Source organism: Coffea arabica, chromosome 2c, assembly GCF_036785885.1.
Source record: "Coffea arabica cultivar ET-39 chromosome 2c, Coffea Arabica ET-39 HiFi, whole genome shotgun sequence".
In the NCBI taxonomy this organism is placed as follows: Eukaryota; Viridiplantae; Streptophyta; class Magnoliopsida; order Gentianales; family Rubiaceae; genus Coffea; species Coffea arabica.
In genome coordinates, this window is record NC_092312.1 from 14,419,573 (window position 1) to 14,443,272 (window position 23,700).

The 23,700-nt window shown below is 34.4% G+C and overlaps 1 protein-coding gene and 1 pseudogene across 2 annotated transcripts; one reads left to right on the top strand and one right to left on the bottom strand.

Moving 5' to 3' along the window:
- Window positions 1-23,700, top strand: part of LOC140035510 (cytochrome P450 81Q32-like) — a 166,243-nt pseudogene that overhangs the window by 17,029 nt on the left and 125,514 nt on the right.
- LOC113726217 (heat stress transcription factor A-4c) lies at window positions 19,888-22,701 on the bottom strand. Of its 2 annotated transcripts, none has more exons than XM_027249813.2 (3): window positions 22,333-22,701; window positions 21,260-21,574; window positions 19,888-21,138 (listed from the first exon to the last, which is right to left on the bottom strand). In XM_027249813.2, the coding sequence occupies exons 2-3, from the start codon at window positions 21,470-21,472 to the stop codon at window positions 20,215-20,217; spliced, it is 1,137 nt and encodes a 378-aa protein (XP_027105614.1). In that variant the 5' UTR covers window positions 21,473-21,574; window positions 22,333-22,701; the 3' UTR covers window positions 19,888-20,214. The 2 variants fall into 2 exon arrangements, with proteins under 2 accessions (XP_027105614.1, XP_027105613.1); XM_027249812.2 differs by having other exon boundaries at window positions 21,260-21,607.

Sequence of the window (23,700 nt, forward strand, 5' to 3'; positions counted from 1 at the left end):
GGAGAAATCCTACTACCCAAAATGCTCCAAGATATATGGGTCAGCTTAGCAATTGCTGGGATTATTGTTTGCTGCAACACATTTGGGCCTATCCTTTTGGCATGTCGTTGCAATTTTTAGGGTCAAGATACCCAGATTGGGGGATTTAGTGTGTTTCCACTTCTGTTTGCAAGGTTTGAGGCTTGTGTACGATTAGTTTTGCTCATCAACGAGTTGTAGTCACCATAAGTTTGTTGTTTTTATTCCTTACGCAGGAAGCCCCTCTTCCTCAACCTCAAGGAGAGGCCGATAGATGTCGTCAACACCCAACTTAGCACCACAAATCCTACTACCCAAAATGCTCCAGGCTGTATGGGTCAGCTTAACAATTGCTGGGATTATTGTTTGCTGCAACACATTTGGGCCTATCCTTTTGGCATGTCGTTGCAATTTTTAGGGTCAAGATACCCAGATTGGGGGATTTAGTGTGTTTCCACTTCTGTTTGCAAGGTTTGAGGCTTGTGTACGGTTAGTTTTGCTCACCAACGAGTTGTAGTCTCCATAAATTTGTTGTTTTTATTCCCTACGCAGGAAGCCCCTCTTCCTCAACCTCAAGGAGAGGCCGATAGATGCCGTCAACACCCAACTAAGCACCACACATCCTACTACCCAAAATGCTCCAGCCTGTATGGGTCAGCTTTGCAATTGCTGGGTTTATTGTTTGCTGCAACACATTTGGGCCTATCCTTTTGGCATGTCGTTGCAATTTTTAGGGTCAAGATACCCAGATTGGGGGATTTAGTGTGTTTCCACTTCTGTTTGCAAGGTTTGAGGCTTGTGTGTGGTTAGTTTTGCTCATCAACGAGTTGTAGTCTCCATAAGTTTCTTGTTTTTATTCCCTACGTAGGAAGCCCCTCTTCCTCAACCTCAAGGAGAGGCCGATAGATGTCGTCAACACCCAACTAAGCACCACACATCCTACTACCCAAAATGCTCCAGGTTGTATGGGTCAGCTTTGCAATTGCTGGAATTATTGTTTGCTGCAACACATTTGGGCCTATCCTTTTGGCATGTCGTTGCAATTTTTAGAGTCAAGATACCCAGATTGGGGGATTTAGTGTGTTTCCACTTCTGTTTGCAAGGTTTGAGGCTTGTGTATGGTTAGTTTTGCTCATCAACGAGTAGTAGTCTCCATAAGTTTGTTGTTTTTATTCCCTACGTAGGAAGCCCCTCTTCCTCAACCTCAAGGAGAGGCCGATAGATGTCATCAACATCCAACTAAGCACCACACAACACACTTCAGCAGCAAGATAGCATATAAAACACACCGAGTACCGCAATATCGTGATTGATAACACTTTTCTTTGAGATAATTTCAAAACTTCCTTGAGAATTTGTGATGATTGCAACCACCTCTCTTGTTTGAAAAATTACAAAAACCTCCTCTAAACAGTATGTTTGGTAACAAATGGTGATATAAGTACAAAAAGTCTAATCTCGCTTATATGAGGACATACTAGTAGATAAATTTTTGGTTTCTTTTAATACATGATTTTATTTACTAAAGCACTAAAACACAAATCCTTCTTTTCAGAGACACTGCAGAATCTAATGCTTCAACTACTATTAATGAAATCTTGTTACTCGAAAACCTTATTCTTAAGCTAATTTACAAGGCAATATATTTGCTACTAGTGACTCGGAAACAGCTCTTTGCACTGTAGAAATCAACATTTCTACCCTAAATCCATCGCATGTGCCCTAAGTTCACTACCAATGCTGCCAACTCAAGATTCGAAACACCATAACCCATGAAACATGTCTTCGTCAATTTGTGTCAATTATGTCTCCTGACCTGAACTTAAATGAAGGGTAATGTAAACCTAAGTCTACATTACAAAACGCACAAGCCAGCAACTTTTATTGGTTTTTATTTCCTTGCTCCCTTCCTAGCTTTTTAAATCTCACTCTTCCCTTATTAGAAAAAGATTTTAGAAAAAAGTTTAATTTATATCAAAGGTGAATATCGCAAACATAAATGCCTATTTTAAAACAAAAATAACATGCACAAAAACTAGTGTACAAGCTATTAGTGTTAAGGTAATATATGAAATAAAACGCAATGAACGTTGACTCACTTTCATCTCCTTCTGATTTGGAAAGCTCTGAAACTGAAACTTTGATAACTGAAATTATAGGATATTAGATGACCAAAAACTAAACAAGCAAGAACTATCTAGGGAAAAAAAGAAAAAACAAAAGGAAATGACTGAGAAGGGACAAACCAAAGTATAATCAGTAAATAAAAATTTAAAAACCATATTAAAAAAGAAAGAAAAGTAGATTTGAGAAAGTTGTGTGTAAAACTCATTACCTACTTTTGTGGATTTTGCTTTAACGGGTTCTAAATCCGAAACTCGCGTAATCGAGTCTTCCATGGCTTTTTCTTTTTTATTTTTTTGGGATATATTTTTTTTAATTTTAGGTTCTTTTGTTCTTTTTCTTTTTCCTGATCGATGTAAAAAAAAAAGGCTGTTAATTAACGACTAGTTCAGTCTCCTTATCCCACAGAGACTCTATATGACTTACCTTCCAATTTTATTTTTTATTTTTTATTTGTTTTGAGTGGTAACATACAACATAAATTTCAAAAATTGTGACAAAGGGTCTCAACACAAGAAGGTATTTGCAAAAACTGCACTATTTTTTCTATTTTTTTTTCTTTTTGGTGTAGTAATATGACTATCTCAACTCTAAATGTTCACCACGGAGGTATGGGTCGTATGTAAAACTCGAATATGTAATCTTGCAACTATTCTGTAGATAAGGCAAGTGTAATTTGCTCTCCTAAAATAGCTCTAGGCACTCAAGCTTCTTCTTGTTTTTAAGGCTTATTTTTTAGGGTTAATCAATTTTTATCCCCTTAAAGAATACCTCATTTCTCAGTTTACCCCTAACTTTTAATTTTGTTCACTTAACCCCCCCTTTAGGACAAAATTGCCCTTGCATTATTTTGACTTTTCATTTAGCTTGTTTTCCATTCTTTTATTTCTTTTTCTGTTTTTTCGTTATTGAATTCTTCCTCTTTCCCACAAAAATCTTCACCTTAATGATTGAAATTAAAAAAGAGGAATTGCAGATATATATCTTCTCCTTAAATGATTAAAAAAATATTCAAATCAATTTCCTAAAATACAATTTTTTTTAGCCTTTCAATTTTTCTAATTTTGGATTTTCCTCTTTTCTTTCTAATTTCTCATTTTATTCTCAAGAAAATATCATAAGATGAAATTGTTTTCCTTTATTTTATTTCTTTTTCACTCTCTTCCCTCTTTTATTCTTCCTAATAGAAATTTCATTTCAACGAAAATTTTTGTTTTGAGTTTGAATTGCATATTTTTGGGTGAAGGTTTAAAATGTATCAAAAACTAATTTTAATTTTTTGTATGATGTCACATGTCAAAAATTTCAATTGGTGATTATTAATCAAGTCACAATTTCATTTTAAGATATTTTTTTGAGAATAAAATGAGAAATTAGAAAGGAAAGAGGAAACCCCAAAATTAAAAGAATTGAAAGGTAAAAAAAATTGCATTTTAGGAAAGTGATTTGAATATTTTTTTAATCATTTAAGGAGAAGATACATCTCTGCAATTTCTCTTTTTTAATTTCAATCATTAAGGTAAAGATTTTTGTGGGAAATAGAAAGAATTAAATAAAGAAAAAAAGAAATAAAAGAATGGAAAACAAGATAAATGAAAAGTCAAAATAATGCAAGGGTAATTTTGCTCTAAAGAAGGGTTAAGTGAACAAAATTAAAGGTAATGGGTAAACTGAAAAATGAGATATTTTTTAAGGGGATAAAATGTGATTAACCCTATTTTTTAAGGCTTTTGGTGAATTACACGAGAGAACACTGGAAGAATGAGAGAAATCGTCCAACCAAGCTCCAGCACCTGATCCAAGCCTATTTCATAGGCTGAAGGTTAACAAGTGTTCTCTTTCAATAAACGCCGCCTCAGCTCTTCTACATAGTCTTCTCATCTACAAATACACGAAAAGAGGGCTAAAGAAGAGGGAGCTCATCAGAGATACTATGCTTGTATGTACTGGAGAAATCCTACTACCCAAAATGCTCCAAGCTGCATGGGTCAGCTTTGCAATTGCTGGGTTTATTGTTTGCTACAACACATTTGGGCCTATCCTTTTGGCATGTCGTTGCAATTTTTGAGGTCAAGATACCCCGATTGGGGGATTTAGTGTGTTTCCACTTCTGTTTGCAAGGTTTGAGGCTTGTGTATGGTTAGTTTTGCTCATCAACGAGTTGTAGTCTCCATAAGTTTGTTGTTTTTATTCCCTATGTAGGAAGCCCCCCTTCCTCAACCTCAAGGAGAGGCCGATAGATGTCGTCAACACCCAACTAAGCACCACACATCCTACTACCCAAAATGCTCCAGGTTGTATGGGTCAGCTTTGCAATTGCTGGAATTATTGTTTGCTGCAACACATTTGGGCCTATCCTTTTGGCATGTCGTTGCAATTTTTAGAGTCAAGATACCCAGATTGGGGGATTTAGTGTGTTTCCACTTCTGTTTACAAGGTTTGAGGCTTGTGTATGGTTAGTTTTGCTCATCAACGAGTAGTAGTCTCCATAAGTTTGTTGTTTTTATTCCCTACGTAGGAAGCCCCTCTTCCTCAACCTCAAGGAGAGGCCGATAGATGTCATCAACATCCAACTAAGCACCACACAACACACTTCAGCAGCAAGATAGCATATAAAACACACCGAGTACCGCAATATCGTGATTGATAACACTTTTCTTTGAGATAATTTCAAAAACTTCCTTGAGAATTTGTGATGATTGCAACCACCTCTCTTGTTTGAAAAATTACAAAAACCTCCTCTAAACAGTATGTTTGGTAACAAATGGTGATATAAGTACAAAAAGTCTAATCTCGCTTATATGAGGACATACTAGTAGATAAATTTTTGGTTTCTTTTAATACATGATTTTATTTACTAAAGCACTAAAACACAAATCCTTCTTTTCAGAGACACTGCAGAATCTAATGCTTCAACTACTATTAATGAAATCTTGTTACTCGAAAACCTTATTCTTAAGCTAATTTACAAGGCAATATATGTGCTACTAGTGACTCGGAAACAGCTCTTTGCACTGTAGAAATCAACATTTCTACCCTAAATCCATCGCATGTGCCCTAAGTTCACTACCAATGCTGCCAACTCAAGATTCGAAACACCATAACCCATGAAACATGTCTTTATCAATTTGTGTCAATTATGTCTCCTGACCTGAACTTAAATGAAGGGTAATGTAAACCTAAGTCTACATTACAAAACGCACAAGCCAGCAACTTTTATTGGTTTTTATTTCCTTGCTCCCTTCCTAGCTTTTTAAATCTCACTCTTCCCTTACTAGAAAAAGATTTTAGAAAAAAGTTTAATTTATATCAAAGGTGAATATCGCAAACATAAATGCCTATTTTAAAACAAAAATAACATGCACAAAAACTAGTGAACAAGCTATTGGTGTTAAGGTAATATATGAAATAAAACGCAATGAACGTTGACTCACTTAGTCAACTTTCATCTCCTTCTGATTTGGAAAGCTCTGAAACTGAAACTTTGATAACTGAAATTATAGGATATTAGATGACCAAAAACTAAACAAGCAAGAACTATCAAGGGAAAAAAAGAAAAAACAAAAGGAAACGACTGAGAAGGGACAAACCAAAGTATAATCAGTAAATAAAAATTTAAAAACCATATTAAAAAAGAAAGAAAACTAGATTTGAGAAATTGTGTGTAAAACTCATAACCTACTTTTGCGGATTTTGCTTCAACGGGTTCTAAATCCGAAACTCGCGTAATCGAGTCTTCCATGGCTTTTTTTTATTTTTTTAGGATATATTTTTTCTTAATTTTAGGTTCTTTTGTTCTTTTTCTTTTTCCGGATCGATGTAAAAAAAATGGCTGTTAATTAACTACTAGTTCAGTCTCCTTATCCCACAGGGACTCTATAGGACTTACCTTCCATTTTTATTTTTTATTTGTTTTGAGTGGTAACATACAACATAAATTTCAAAAATTGCGACAAAGGGTCTCAACACAAGAAGGTATTTGCAAGAACTGCACTATTTTTTCTATTTTTTTTCTTTTTGGTGTAGTGATATGACTATCTCAACTCTAAATGTTCACCACGGAGGTATGGGTCGTATGTAAAACTCGAATATGTAATCTTGCAACTATTCTTTAGATAAGGCAAGTGAAATTTGCTCTCCTAAAATAGCTTTAGGCACTCAAGCTTCTTCTTGTTTTTAAGGCTTATTTTTTAGGGTTAATCAATTTTTATCCCCTTAAAGAATATCTCATTTCTCAGTTTACCCCTAACTTTTAATGTTATTCACTTAACCCCACCTTTAGATCAAAATTGCCCTTGCATTATTTTGACTTTTCATTTAGCTTGTTTTCCATTCTTTTATTTCTTTTTCTCTTTTTTCATTATTGAATTCTTCCTCTTTCCCACAAAAATCTTCACCTTAATGATTGAAATTAAAAAAGAGGAATTGCAGATATATATCTTCTTCTTAAATGATTAAAAAAATATTCAAATTAATTTCCTCAAATACAATTTTTTTTAGTCTTTCAATTCTTCTAATTTTGGATTTTCCTATTTTCTTTCTAGTTTCTCATTTTATTCTCAAGAAAATATCATAAGATGAAATTGTTTTCCTTTATTTTATTTTTTTTCACTTTCTTCTCTCTTTTATTCTTCCTAATAGAAATTTCATTTCAACGAAAATTTTTGTTTTGACTTTGAATTGCATATTTTTGGGTGAAGGTTTAAAATGTATCAAAAACTAATTGTGATTTTTTGTATGATGTCACATGTCACAAATTTCAATTGGTGATTATTAATCAGGTCACAATTTCATTTTAAGATATTTTTTTGAGAATAAAATGAAAAATTAGAAAGAAAAGAGGAAACCCCAAAATTAAAAAAATTGAAAGGTAAAAAAAATTGCATTTTAGGAAAGTGATTTGAATATTTTTTTAATCATTTAAGGAGAAGATACATCACTGCAATTTCTCTTTTTTAATTTCAATCATTAAGGTAAAGATTTTTGTGGGAAATAGGAAGAATTAAATAAAGAAAAAAGAGAAAAAGAAATAAAAGAATGGAAAACAAGATAAATGAAAAGTCAAAATAATGCAAGGGCAATTTTGTCCTAAAGGGAGGATTAAGTGAACAAAATTAAAGGTTATGGGTAAACTGAGAAATGAGGTATTCTTTATTGGGATAAAATGTGATTAACCCTATTTTTTAAGGCTTTTGGTGAATTACACGAGAGAACACTGGAAGAATGAGAGAAATTATCCAACCAAGCTCCAGCACCTGGTCCAAGCCTATTTCATAGGCTGAAGGTTAACAAGTGTTCTCTTTCAATCAATGCCGCCTCAGCTCTTCTACTTAGTCTTCTCATCTACAAATACACGAAAAGAGGGCTAAAGAAGAGGGAGCTCATCAGAGATACTATGTTTGTATGTACTGGAGAAATCAAACTACCCAAAATGCTCCAGGCTGCATGGGTCAGCTTTGCAATTGCTGGGTTTATTGTTTGTTACAACACATTTGGGCTTATCCTTTTGGCATGTCGTTGCAATTTTTGAGCTCAAGATACCCAGATTGGGGGATTTAGTGTGTTTCCACTTCTGTTTGCAAGGTTTGAGGCTTGTGTATGGTTAGTTTTGCTCATCAACGAGTTATCGTCACCCTAAGTTTGTTGTTTTTATTCCTTACATAGGAAGCCTCTCCTCTTCAACCTCAAGGAGAGGCCGATAGATGTCGTCAACACCCAAGTAAGCACCACACAACACACTTCAGCAACTAGATAGCATACAAAACACACCAAGTACCGCAATATCCCGATTGATAACACTTTTTTTTGGGATAATTTCAAAATCTTCTTTGAGAATTAGTGACGATTGCAACCACCCCTCTTGTTTGAAAAATTACAAAAACCTCCTCTAAACAGTATGTTTTGGTAACAAATGGTGATACAAGTACAAAAAGTCTAACGAATATCTTTGCCCCTAATTGATTTTCAAAATAAATTAAATGACAAGAAATCAAATATCAACATTACTTGCTAAATAAAAAATTTTAAGATAATTCTTTGCAGCAAAATTTAAACCATATTTTAAAGCATTATTTTTTAATGTCTGGACTTTTTTTCCTTTGCTGAGTAAGAAAACATTTTTAACAAATGCATCCCCACCAGTCTACTATTTTTAAAACTAAATAAGAAGTCCATTTATATGACTTAAGAATTGAATATAATGTATTAGGTGAGATAATGTTAGAGTTTTTGGATAAAGAAATTTGCAAAATGCAGTTTTCTTTTTCCTTTACTCCTATTTTTCAATTAAGATTTGTAGAGTTGTCAGAATCATTATAATCTTTCATAATACCAAAGGAGGTAAGTGTCATTTTTCGAAGTCGGGAGAGGTGATTACAATTGACAAAAACCTCAGGGGAGGTTTATGAAATTATCTCCTTTTCTCTTTGCCATCATATGGGGCTACCAAATTAATATTGCACTACAAGCATAAACCCATAGCAAAAATAGTTCATACGTTGAAACAGCACATTGTACTACCTTAATCACAATATTTGAACAAAAAACAAACCACCTATATGGATCTTCCTATTAACAAAGCACAAGCCGTTGCTTTTGGTGCCAATTTTTGTGTTGCTCATTTTATCCCCCATGTAAGTAAGCAAGGATTTGGCATTTCTCATTTTCATTTTTTCTTTGTAAAAAAAAAAAATTTCCATCAATCCTTTTTTGCCTAAAAAAAAGAAGTGGCATAGTGGCAATTAGGCCAGAAAATCTGGTTTGTACAATAGGGGGCTTGTTATCTCTCAAAGTCGTCACATTTATTTATTCTTTCAATATGTATATATCTTCATGATTATAGTGGCTATATTTAAGGGTATGATACCTAAACGGACTAGAGAATCTCCTGCTTATATGAGAACAAACTAGTAGATAAATTTTTGGTTTCTTTTAATACATGATTTTATTTACTAAAGCATTAAAACACAAATCGTTCTTTTCAGAGACATTGCAGAATCTAATGCTTAAACTACTATTAATGAAATCTTGTTACTGCAAAACCTTATTCTTAAGCTAATTTACAACGCAATATATTTGCTACTAGTGACTCAGAAACAAATCTATGCACTTTAGAAATCAACATTTCTACCCTTAATCCATCGCATGTGCCCTAAGTTCACCACCAATGCTGCCAACTCAAGATTCGGAATACCATAGCCCATGAAACACGTCTTCGTCAATCTGTGCCAATTATGTCTCCTGACTCGAACTTAAATGAAGGGTAATGTAAACCTAAGTCTACATTACAAAACACACTAGCCAGCAACTTATATTGTTTTTTATTTCCCTGCTCCCTCCCTGGTTTTTTAAATCTCACCCTTCTCTTATTTGAAAAAGATTTTAGAAAAAGTTCAATTTATATCAAAGGTGAATATCACAAACGTAAATGCCGATTTTACAACAAAAATAACATGCACAAAAACTAGTGTACAAGCTACTAGTGTTAAGGTAATATATGAAATAAAACGCAATGAATGGTGACTCAATTTCATCTCCTTCTGATTTGGAAACTTCTGCAACTGAAACGTTGATAACTGAAATTGTAGGATATTAGATGACCAAAAACTAAACAAGCAAGAACTATCTAGGGACAAAAAGAAAAAACAAAAGGAAACGACTCAGAAGGGACAAACCAAATTATAATTAGTAAATAAAAATTAAAAAAACCATATTAAAAAAGAAAGAAAACTTGATTCGAGAAAATTGTGTGTAAAACTCAAAACCTACTTCTGCGGATTTTGCTTCAACGAGTTCTAAATCCGAAACTTGCGTAATCAAGTCTTCCATGGCTTTTTCTTTTTATTTTTTTAAGATATATTTTTTTTAATTTTAGGTTCTTTTGTTCTTTTTCTTTTTCCGGATCGACGTAAAATAAGGTTGTTAATTAACTACAAGCTCAATCTCCTCATCCCACAGGGACTCTATAGGACTTACCTTCCATTTTATTTATTTATTTTTTTTTTGTTTTGAAGGGTAACATACAATATAAAATTCAAAAATCGTGACAAAGGGTCTCGACACAAAAAGATATTTGCACGAACTGCACTATTTTTTCTATTTTTTTTTTTTTTGGTGTAGTGATATGACAATCTCAACACTGAATGTTCACCATGGAGGTATGGGTCGTATGTAAAACTTGAATATGCAATCTTGCAACTATTCTGTAGATAAGGCAAGTGAAAATTGCTTTCCTAAAATAGCTCTAGGCACTCAAGTTTCTTCTTGTTTTTAAGGCTTATTTTTTAAGGCTTTTGGTGAATTACACGAGAGAACACTAGAAGAAAGAGAGAAATTGTCCAACCAAGCTCTAGCACCCGGTTCAAGCCTATTTCATTGGTTGAAGGTTAACAAGTGTTCTCTTTCAATCAATGTCATCTCAGCTCTTCTACTTGGGTTTCTCATCTACAAATACACGAAAAGAAGGCTAAAGAAGAGGGAGCTCATCAGAGATACTAAGTTTGTATGTGCTGGAGAAATCCTACTACCCAAAATGCTCCAGGCTATATGGGTCAGCTTAGCAATTGCTGGGATTATTGTTTGCTGCAACACATTTGGGCCTATCCTTTTGGCATGTCGTTGCAATTTTTAGAGTCAAGATACCCAAATTGGGGGATTTAGTGTGTTTCCACTTCTGTTTGCAAGGTTGAGGCTTGTGTACAGTTAGTTTTGCTCATCAACGAGTTGTAGTCACCATAAGTTTGTTATTTTTATTCCCTACGTAGGAAACCCCTCTTCCTCAACCTCAAGGAGAGGCCGATAGATGTCGTCAACACCCAATTTAGCACCACACATCCTACTACCCAAAATGCTCCAGCCTGTATGGGTCAGCTTTGCAATTGCTGGGATTATTGTTTGCTGCAACACATTTGGGCCTATCCTTTTGGCATGTCGTTGCAATTTTTAGGGTCAAGATACCCAGATTGGGGGATTTAGTGTGTTTCCACTTCTGTTTGCAAGGTTTGAGGCTTGTGTATGATTAGTTTTGCTCATCAACGAGTTGTAGTCTCCCTAAGCTTGTTGTTTTTATTCCCTACGTAGGAAGCCCCTCATCCTCAACCTCAAGGAGAGGCCGATAAATGTCGTCAACCCCCAAGTAAGCACCATACAACACACTTCAGCTGCAAGATAGCATATAAAACACACCAAGTACTGCAATATCGCGATTGATAACACTTTTCTTTGGGATAATTTCAAAAACTTCCTTGAGAATTTGTGACGATTGCAACCACCTCTCTTGTTTGAAAAATTACAAAAGCCTCCTCTAAACAGTATGTTTTGGTAACAAATGGTGATATAAGTACAAAAAGTCTAATCTCGCTTATATGAGGACATACTAGTAGATAAATTTTTGGTTTCTTTTAATACATGATTTTATTTACTAAAGCACTGAAACACAAATCGTTCTTTTCAGAGACACTACAGAATCTAATGGTTAAACTACTATTAATGAAATCTTGTTACTGGAAAAACTTATTCTTAAGCTAATTTACAAGGCAATATATTTGCTACTAGTGACTCAGAAACAGCTCTTTGCACTGTAGAATCAACATTTCTACCCTAAATCCATCGCATGCGCCCTAAGTTCACTACCAATGCTGCCAACTCAAGATTTGAAATGCCATAGCCCATGAAACATGTCTTCGTCAATCTGTGCCAATTATGTCTCCTGACACGAAGTTAAATGAAGGGTAATGTAAACCTAAGTCTACATTACAAAATACTCAAGCCAGCAACTTATATTGGTTTTTCTTTCTCTGCTCTCTCCCTAGTTTTTTAAATCTCACCCTTCTCTTACTTGAAAAAGATTTTAGAAAAAAGTTCGGTTTATATCAAAGATGAATATCGCAAACATAAATGCCTATTTTACTACAAAAATAACATGCACAAAAACTAGTGTACAAGCTATTAGTGTTAAGGTAATATATGAAATAAAACGCAATGAACAGTGACTTACTTTCATCTCCTTCTAATTTGGAAAGCTCTGGAACTGAAACTTTGATAACTGAAATTATAGGATGTTAGATGACCAAAAACTAAACAAGCAAGAACTATCTAGGGAAAAAAGAAAAAACAAAAGGAAACGACTGAGAAGGGACAAACCAAAGTATAATCAGTAAATAAAAATAAAAAAACCATATTAAAAAAAGAAAGAAAACTAGATTCGAGAAAGTTGTGTCTAATACTCATAACCTGCTTCTGCGGATTCTGCTTAAACGAGTTCTGAATCCGAAAGTCGCGTAGTCGAGTCTTCCATGGCTTTTTCTTCTTCTTTTTTTATGATATTTTTTTTTAATTTTAGGTTCTTTTGTTCTTTTTCTTTTCCGGATTGACGTAAAAAAAAGGCTGTTAATTAACTACTAGTTCAGTCTCCTCATTCCACGGGGACTCTATAGGACTTACCTTCCATTTTTAGTTTTTCTGTTTTTTTTGTTTTGAGTGATAACATACAAAATAAATTTCAAAAATTGTGACAAAGGATCTCGGCACAAGAAAGTATTTGCACGAACTGCACTATTTTTTCTATATATATATTTTTTTTGGTGTAGTGATTTGACAATCATAACTCTGAATGTTCATCATAGAGGCATGGGTCGTATGTAAAACTTGAATATGTAATCTTGCAACTATTTTGCAGATAAGGCAAGTGAAATTTGCTCTCCTAAAATAGCTCAAGGTACTCAAGTTTCTTCTTATTTTTAAGGCTTATTTTTTAAGGCTTTTGGTGAATTCCACGAGAGAACACTGGAAGAAAGAGAGAAATTGTCCAACCCAGCTCCAGCACCCAGTCCAAGCCTATTTCACAGGCTAAAGGTTAACAAGTGTTCTCTTTCAATCAATCTCGCCTCAGCTTTTCTACTTGTGCTTCTCATCTACAAATACACGAGGAGAGGGCAAAAGAAGAGAGAGCTTATCAGAGATACTATGTTTGTATGTACTGGAGAAATCCTACTACCCAAAATGCTCCAGGCTGTATGGGTCAGCTTTGCAATTGCTGAGTTTATTGTTTGCTGCAACATATTTGGACCAATCCTTTTGGCATGCCGTTGCAATTTTTTGGGTCAAGATACCCAGATGGGGGATTTAGTGTGTTTCCACTTCTGTTTGCAAGGTTTGAGGCTTGTGTATGGTTAGTTTTGCTCATCAACGAGTTGTAGTCTCCCTAAGTTTGTTGTTTTTATTCCCTACTAGGAAACCCCTCCTCCTCAACCTCAAGGAAAGGACGATAGATGTCGTCAACACCCAAGTAAGCACCACACAACACACTTCAGCAGCAAGATAGCATACAAAACACACCAAATACCGCAATATCCCGATTGATAACACTTTTCTTTGGGATAATTTCAAAAACTTCCTTGAGAATTTGTGACGATTGCAACCGCCTCTCTTGTTTGAAAAATTACAAAAACCTCCTCTAAACAGTATGTGTTGGTAACAAATGGTGATATAAGTGCAAAAAGTCTAATGAATATCTTTTGCCCCTAATTGATTTACAAAATAATTTAAATGACAAGAAATCAAATATCAACAATACTTGCTAAGTAAAAAATTTTAAGATAGTTCTTTGCAGCAAAGTTTAGACCTCGTTTTAAAGCATTATTTTTTAATGTCTGGACTTTTTTTTCCTTTGCTGAGTAAGTCGTGAAGAAACCATTTTTAACAAATGCATCCCCACTAGTCCACTATTTTTAGAATTAGAACTAAATAAGAAGTCCATTGATATGACTTAAGAATTGAATATAATGTATTATGTGAGATAATGTTAGAGTTTCTAGATAAAGAAATTTGCAAAATGCAGTTTTCTTTTTTCTTTACTCCTATTTTTCACTTAAAATTTGTAGAGTTGTCAGAATCATTATAATCTTTCATAATACCAAAGGAGGTAAGTGTCATTTTTCAAACTCAGGAGAGGTGATTACAATTGACAAAAACCTCAGGGGAGGTTTATGAAATTATCTCCTTTTCTTTTTGCCATCATATAGGGCTACCAAATTAATATTGCACTACAAGCATACACCCATAGCAAAAATAGTTCATACGTTGAAATAGCACATTGTACTAAGTTAATCACAATATTTGAACAAAAAACAAACCACCTATATGGATCTTCCTATTAACAAAGCACAAGCCATTGCTTTTGGTGTCAATTTTTGTGTTGCTCATTTTATCCCCCATGTAAGTAAGCAAGGATCTGGCATTTCTCATTTTCATTTTTTCTTTGTTGAAAAAAAAAAAACTTCCTTTAGTTTGATGCCTTTAACTAGCTAATAATGGATAAGCAATTAAAACAATTAATTGGGTTAAAACTATGAAAAGAAAAGAACCACCTAAAATTAATAAATATCTTTATGTAAAAGTAATTTCTATCATTCCTTTTTTGCTTAAAAAAAAAAAAGAAATGGCATGGTGGCAATTAGGCCAGAAAAACTAGTTTGTACAATAAGGGGCTTGTTATCTATCAAAGTCGTCACATTTATTCATCCATTCAATATGTATATCTTCATGATTATAGTGGCTATATTTAAGGGTATGATACCGAAACGGACTAGAGAATCTACCGCTTATATGAGGACATACTAGTAGATAAATTTTTGGTTTCTTTCAATACATGGTTTTTTGCTAAAGCACTGAAACACAAATCGTTCTTTCCAGAGACATTGCAGAATCTAATGCTTAAACTACCATTAATGAAATCTTGTTACTGGAAAACCTTATTCTTAAGCTAATTTACAACGCAATATATTTGCTACTAGTGATTCAGAAACAGCTCTTTGCACTGTAGAAATCAACATTTATACCCTAAATCCATCGCATGTGCCCTAAGTTCACCACCAATGCTGCCAACTCAAGATTTGGAATACCATAGCCCATGAAACACGTCTTCGTCATTCTGTGCCGATTATGTCTCCTGACCCGAACTTAAATGAGGGGTAATATAAACCTAAGTCTACATTACAAAACACACTAGCCAGCAACTTATTTTGATTTTTATTTCCCTGCTTCCTCCCTGATTTTTAAAATCTCACCCTTCCCTTACTTGAAAAAGATTTTAGAAAAAAGTTCGGTTTATATCAAAGGTGAATATTGCAAACATAAATGCCTATTTTACTACAAAAATAACATGCACAAAAACTAGTGTACAAGCTATTAGTGTTAAGGTAATATATGAAATAAAACACAATGAACGGTGACTCACTTTCATCTCCTTCTGATTTGGAAAGCTCTGGAACTGTAACTTTGATAACTGAAATTATAGGATGTTAGATGACCAAAAACTAAACAAGCAAGAACTATCCAGGGACACAAAAAAAAAACAAAAACAAAAGGAAACAACTGAGAAGGGACAAACCAAAGTATAATTAGTAAATAAAAATAAAAAAAACCATATTAAAAAAGAAAGAAACTAGATTCGAGAAAGCTGTGTGTAAAACTCATAACCTGCTTCTGCGGATTCTGCTTCAACGAGTTCTGAATCTGAAACTCGCGTAATCGAGTCTTCCATGGCTTTTTCTTTTTATTTTTTTAGGATATATATTTTTTAATTTTAGGTTCTTTTGTTCTTTTTCTTTTTCCGGATCGACATAAAAAAAAGGATGTTAATTAACTACTAGTTCAGTCTCCTCATCCCACAGGGACTCTATAGGACTTACCTTCTATTTTTATTTTTTTTCTTTTTTTTGTTTGAGTGGTAATATACAACATAAATTTCAAAAATTGTGCCAAAGGGTCTCGGCACAAGAAGGTATTTGCACGAACTGCACTATTTTTCTATTTTTTTTTCTTTTTGGTGTAGTGATATGACAATCTCAACTCTGAATGTTCACCATGGAGGTATGGATCGTATGTAAAACTTGAATATGTAATCTTGCAACTATTCTGTAGATAAGGCAAGTGAAATTTGCTCTCCTAAAATAGCTCTAGGCACTCAAGCTTCTTCTTTTTTTTTAAGGCTTATTTTTACATTAGTTCACATCCAGAATCAGATTTGCAGCAAGGTATCGTTGTTTAGTTATTGCTATTTTCAGTTGTTATAGCATAAATACAACATTTAAAAAAAAAAAAAAAAAAAAAAAAAGAGTGCCCATGTGCACATTGAGAGCGAGATCACAAAGGAAATACAATCATCCTTTGACTGTTAACAAGCAATTTGAAGGGAGCTTTTAAAAAATTTTACCTTTTCTTTTTGTATTTCCTTTGTTAATTGCAATACGTTAATTCCACTAATTAGCAATATGCACCTCCCAATAGACCAATTGGCATTTTAATAAATTGCAATGTCCACGTTGATGAACAAAAAGATAAAACGGGAGAATTGATATGTTTAAGAATGTAGCATTTCTCCTTAAATACCAATCGATGTGCATTTCCTGTTTCATATGAGCCTATAAAATGACAAATATAAACCAGTTGTAGAAATAGTCAGACGTCAAGGGCAAGGCAAATCTAAGCTAGAATTTAAAGTTTTTTTTAAAAAAAAAAAAAAAAAAAAGATTACCCCGTGTACCATAATAGTTCCAGTTATGAGCCCCTAACTCACAAGTTTGTCTCAATTGAACATCCATTCAAATTGGAGAGGACAAAACTATCTACAGGAATAACAAAAGGATTATGCACCTCGTGATATATTGGAGAAACAAAGTGAAACAAATTACCCGTTTCTCTCTGAATCCCTCCCACCCCTCCTACCCCTCCCTATACCTTTCTCACCCCCAATTATTAGGTCATAATTCCAATTCAATATTCGAATTATGAATTTAACAGCTGAGAAAACTTTAAGAGCATTCTCCTTACTGCTGAGCTAACACCAATGGTTCAAAATAAGACACATTACAAACATAAAGGAGTAAAATGAAATAGTTTGTTTTGCTTTCATTTTTTTTTAGATACGATGAAATAAGATGATTAATCTATTCATAAATAAGTTGAAAACAATTAAAAATTGGTCTAATATGAATGAAAATATGGCAAACTTATGATGCCCGCAAAATGAAAAATTAAACACAAAGGAGTAAAATGAAGTTAGTTTTTTTTCTTTTTTTTTTAATCATAAAGAAATTGAAAGGAGATTTAAAAAAAAAAAAAAAAAGTTTGCTGTGATTGAAAATATGGCGAACGTAGGGGCTGCAGCTTATCTGAGAAGAAACTTTAGTAGTTGAGCAAGAATTGAGTTTCTTGAATAAGTGCTCAAGTGCTTTATGCACTAGAGCAATAAAAATGCAATTGCTCAGTTCAAAAATGTTGCAAAACTTAATGCTAAAGCTAAAGCTCATGAAATTCGCAAAGGCCCCCTTCGGGCTATAGTGTACAGCACACAGCCTACCGATGCTATATCGAAGTGTGAAGTGCTCCAAAGACACAATCTGAATTTATAGTAATTATGCAACAAACTACTATGATTTCAAAATTTTAATCTATGAAATCGATGATGAACGTAGTAAAGTCCTAAGACCAAAAGCAAACCACAGAGAAACTAAGATGTTAAGGGCGTAAAAAGCACTAATTTTTGGTGCAGGGGGTAAACAGCCAAGAGCATCTTTGCAAGGCGGGAATGGTGAAATTCTACAAGATAAAAACCATTTAGAAGTTGCGGTTGGCTCTGATGGCACAAAGTTCTAGAATGACCATTCCATTAGTTTTTTACAGATTTCCAATAGATTTTGCCAAGGGAAAAATGTTTGCGATATGGTAGAAGTGAGTTTATTGTACATTATCCTTGTTTTTAAGCTAAGACTTTACTCAAAAGGGCTATTAATTGAAAAAAAAAAAAAAAAAAAAGAGCTTTGAATGAAAAGAGAATCTGTATGTTTATAAAGACGAACTTCACTTTTTTTAAGAGATTCTATTTAGAAAATATTATTCTTGTAAAAGGATGTATTACGAGATTCTGTTTAGGAAATATATATCATTTTTATATTCGCTTATGTTTTGTATCTTTCTCCGGTATTAATAAAATTTTACCTATCCAAAAAACTATATATATTTTTATAAAAGGATGCAGCAGTGGCTATGAGAATTTAGTGTACTCTGAGAATATGGTCAAGACACTATCATTCATCGCACAAGCATTCAAAATTTCACATACAACACTAGTCGTAGTGATAATAAGAAATCTAAAAATAAGTTGAAGGAGTCAATTCGTATTCCAATTTTGCTTTTGCAGTGTTTGCACTCTTTTATGTTATCCATCCTGGCTTGTAATTTTTGTATATATATATATATATATAGATGCATCAAAATTTTCATATCTAAGTTGCATTTTTTGCTTCAAAACTTTCTTTTGTCATCATTGTACATACACAATTTGGACAGCCAACAACAAATGAACATAGTGCAAGCATAATGGTCTATGTCAAAATTCATCGACCACTCTTAGCCAAATTATTGATGAGGCCAATGAAGTAGCTAGAATCAAATTACTGCCCTTCAAAGCGCAAAACTCACAACCACGAAGAAAAGAATACCCGACAACGGAAAGCCAAGGAAACACAACATTCTTAATCTCCCATGTATTTTAAAACCAACCCAGATAAAACGCAATTATCCTACAAAACCTTAAAAAGAAAAAATAATAATACTTGTAGGGTCCACTTCCTCCCCCCGAATGCATGCGCGTTCCACGTGCCAACAGCAGACTCAATTGCTCGCCGCTGAGTTGGGCCCAAATGGTTCTCTCTAAAGTATGATGACAATTAGTCGAAGCAGTTCCGGAAAACATAGGAACATGGAGGGAGAGTGGGCAGAGAAGTGATGAGCTAGCCAGTGTGCAGGTTTTGAGCAGGGCCAGCAGGACGGTATCAGGGCTAGACCGTGGACTGGCACCATGTGGGCTGGTTTCATCGAGGAGAAGAGACACGAGCAGCCGCCAGCTCAAAAGAGCCCAAGGGAGGGAAAGAATTCAGTCAGTTTAGTTAGTCAAGCGTACTGGATATGATTCCACAGATATTTCCAATGCATTAGAAATGGTTTGGTTGATTGATGCATATCCAAAATTGAAGGAAAATGGTTAATATCTCTTAGGACTTATATGGGATGGATATTTAGTTTGACAGATTTAATATATGTATACGGTTTACATGCTAAAGGATCAAGGACTCAAACCATGACAATAGGTAAAAAAATCATTGGAATAAGTTAAAATGCAAAATATAGTTTAACCTATTTACAACACGATTCTGATCTGATCATAGAAATGAAGGTGTGAAGATGTCCTATAGATCAATAATGTATTAAAGCAGCATGAAGCAGCATTTGCGTAACTAAAGCAAATAAGGGAGAGAAAGCAAACTATCACTGAAGGGAGAGAGAGAGAGAGAGAGAGTAGCCTAAAACCTAAGACAAATAGAAGAAGTCAGTAATTGTTCAATTATTATGCACTAATACACGCGCATCATTTGGTTTTCATAATCTATTGACTTGTGGATGTGGTTCCAACCTAATTTCTGTAATTGTACACAATAACCAATTAAGTCACCAATTCACATCTGCACCTACTAAGTTTTTTCCGAGCAGGGTCTATAACATCAGTAATTCTATATACCATGCTCATAAATTTTGCTAATTAGATCACTCCAAGTAGCATAGACAGAACACGAGATAACAATCAACAACATTGATCTCCCCATCCATGTTGAAAACATTTATGGACCTAGTCATTAACAGTATCAACCAACCAAGATGATACTGAAAGGAACAAGTATTCCACACCTGTTAAGAGTAACAAAATTCACTGTAGAATTATTAAGTTTTGTTATAGCTGTTCATGTTCATGAAGAACAACAAAAAGAAAACTCATTTGAAAGGGGAATAAAGAGCAAAAGAAAATAATTTGTAAAATGTCATCTAATGCCAATAAAACACTCAGCTCTGTATTCACAACCAGCCAAAGAGGCAGCGATTAAGCATTCAAAGTATTTTGAACCCCCCCCCCCCCCCCCAAAAAAAAAAAAAGAGTGCGGTACATGACCTACTGACATCAAGTTCTTTCTGGTGGAAGAGTATAATGTCCCAACTGTTCTGGAAGATTATTTAAACTTCTCATGTTCCACCAAAACCTGCCATGATCATGATGTTTACTTTCACTTCTGATGAATTAGTAGAACCAGGATTTTCAGTCAAGAATTGTTCCCAAAATACATCATTGACCCCAGTTGGTCCGTTAGTGGGTACATTAGTGGGATTCATAGCTACTAGTTCGTCTGAGTTAGCAGTATCGTTGATGACAGCAATGTTAGTATTCTGGTCACAGTCCATGTCAATCTCAGAGATCTTGGGCCCAACAGAGACATCATTAGTATTAGGCTCTGTGTAAGACACAACAGGGCTCCCAGCACAACTTGTAGATTCAACCAAGGCTGGAGATGAAGTAAGTCTGTCACATGCTTGACCAACGTTGATCAATATATTTTCCCAAAACGACAGTGTAGAGTCCAACTCCTCCAGCAAATCTTTGTTGAAAGCTAAAAGAGAACTTGCATCTAACTGCTCTTTTTGCAAAATTTGAGAATTTATTTGGGTATTTGCCATGCTGATGTCTTCATTTAGATAACTGTTTCCCGGAATCCTTCTCTTTCTCTCATGAATATGTGGTTCCGGCATGAGCTCCAAAGCAAGTATAGGTCTCTGCAAAATTTTAGACAAGAAGGACATCATGTTCTTTTGCTTCTGTTCCATGAGCTGAACACTTTCTGTCGTACCCAGCACTTGTAATTCAAATCTTTGCTCCTCCTGTTTATACCTCTGTAGTTCAAAAAGAAGTGCCTCTTTATCGCTCTTCAGCCTCTCAACATCATCCTTGTACCTTCGTCTTTCTGATTCACTTAACTGAGACTCAACAGCACCTTGTCCAGAATGACTATGAACAGGCTTACGTCTATAAATGTTCTTTAGAAGATGTGGCTGCCCTCTGACAAAATCATCATTAGCAAATTCCCATTGTTCAGGATCAATCTTCCTGAATCCCTGCCAAAGGAGTTACATATGCCCAAAATTGTTAGAACATATACTCTTAACAAAGGAGATTACATATGTGAACAAAGTTAACACGAAAAAGTAACACAGAAAAAATAAAAAACTAGCTCACATATGTGTTGAGTTGTCTGATAAAGCTGGAAAAGTTATTGTGCTTGAAGTACTGGGGCAGTAGATCCCTTGAAAATTCTGGAGGGTTCCAGACAATGAAGCTTCGGTTATTGCAACTCCATGAAACTATGGCGTTTGTCAAAGGATCATCCACCATCTCGTATGTCTTAGTGAGGAAAGGTGGCAGCACATTTGAACTGCAAGGTTCGTCCATCAAGTAGCAAAATTCAGCCTTGAATTTTTACGCTCAATTGGATTAGTATTCAATGAAGTCGAAACCCTTCCACAAAAGATCACATTCCCTTCCCTCAAGTCCCTGAAAGACCACTTGAAACCAGGTTCAGAGATCCTGAAATGCACCATACACGAAGAAGTCTCGGTTTTTCACTTAAAAATTGGCAAGCGAAATGACATTAGGAATCAAGATTTCCCAACAAAAGTCAAAACCAGAGCCCCAAAATATGAAAATGTCTCAGGTTCATTTGATCCAATCAAAAACCAAAATCCACCCAGACAAACCCCTTCTTTTCTCACATGTTACAACAATTATATAGCCAAAACAACCATACCCCAAGATAAATTCCTCAAATTTCCTTGGATTCAACCAAGCTCAAGTCTTTTGGCAGCCCCAAATCCCTCTCAAACAAACCAACAAACTTCCTATCAATTCCAAAACCCACGACTTTCCTGTTCAAATTCCTTAACCAACTCAATCAAAATTCAAGTCTTTTCACAAATAACCAACAATTCCAAGCAAAACTCGTAAACCCTTTATCACCAACAGCCCTGTAAATCAATCCCACAAAGCTAAACCCTTCCAACATTCATCCCAGAAAACAAAAATTCCTCACCATAAATGAAAAAAGTCAACAAATGGGTCATTTTCTTTGAAAATCACTTGCAACACTTAAACCTCAAAGCCGTTAAAACATCAACCAATGTCCCCTTCTTCAAGCAAAAGCATCAAATTTTTTAACAAGAATCTGCATATGCATATATGTATAATCAAATACACACATGCATAAGCAGAGAATTCGTTCTGTCGAACTGTAAGCAAGGTGTTTGAGATTTTACCTGAAAGAGGGAAAGAAAATGATAGACGGTCGCTCAGACAGAGAAACCCAGAAATTTCTCAAAAGGGTCTTCAACGGTCGGTTAAGGTAGGTAGTATGTTTACGGTTTTTTTGGGATCTGCAAGAATTAGCCAATCAAGGTCTGAACCGTCAGGTACAAGATAATGGGTGGGGTTTTCAGTTGTCCAAGTGTTCATGAAAATAGAAATGAGAAGATGGATGAATAGGACTGGGAGTGTAAATTTATAAGGATCAATTTATGAGGATTTTTCTTATAAGGTTGGAAACATCAGATAAGGATGAATATTTGGCGCAAAACGAACAATTGTGACACAATTAATGTTCAATGTCGCATGTCGTACGAATTGACTTGATACATGGAAAGAAATTTCAGTCTTAGCACGTAGAAATAATATAAAGGGCAAATCTTTCGTGCACAGTAAGTAAGTATCTATATGCATGTTAGATATGCAAAATTTTGTGTTTAAATTCAAATTAAAATGATATGATACACAGTTAATATATACACACTGACGCAGACAGCGTGGGATAAATTAGTCCAATAATAAATCGAATTCTGCTATTTTTGGCAAATGAAAGGGCTGAAAAAGTTGATGCACTATTTAAAAGCATTTTGTGTCTCAAATTTGGCACTTCAACTAATTTGCATGTGTTGTCGGAAACTTTTTAGTTGGAGAAAGGTTGGCCAAAATTGGCATTTGGTTTGTTTTTATGCAATCATGAAGTAATTTGTTTCTAACTTTGTTGAAGTGCTTTTGACACCCAAAAAAAAAAAAAAAAAAACTTTGAAATGCTGCAGTTTGATAGTCCCCAGCCACATATGCTAGCACTTCATCTCTTCTTGAGGATAACCAATGTTTTTTTTTTTTTTTTTGATAAAGAGGATAACCATATATACTCAATTCACGTGCACATTTAATATATGCAAAATTCTAATTTTTCGTCACATATTATGAATTTTCCCATTCAAATCAAGAAAATCTTATCATGAAATTGCTAAATGGTTGGAAAATGCAATGAAAGCAAGCAATTTGGGGAAAATGTTAAATTGCTCCTAGGATTTTTTTTTTTTTTTTTCGTTAAGTTCACGGCATGCAATTTCATGCTAAACATGTAACTGGACGTAACGTACTTTTGAATCATAAAACATTGAACTTATCAGGTGGTTGTCCACAGGCCTTATTTATATCATCCCAATAAACTATGACTATGTTGTCATTTGATTTTCAATTAACTCGTGGGAAGGGAATTCTGCAATTGTCACAGTAATTGCACTATATAATTGTAATTGATCATTCAAATATGTTGAATTTGAATTTAAGTAACTGAGACAGTTCTTTGGACATTA

Coding starts and splice junctions, on each gene's coding strand:
- LOC113726217 (XM_027249813.2), bottom strand. CDS start 21,472: ATGGACGAACCTTGCAGTTCAAATGTGCTGCCACCTTTCCTCACTAAG. Junction 21,139..21,259: donor TCAGACAACTCAACACATAT/GTGAGCTAGTTT, acceptor CTCCTTTGGCAG/GGATTCAGGAAGATTGATCC.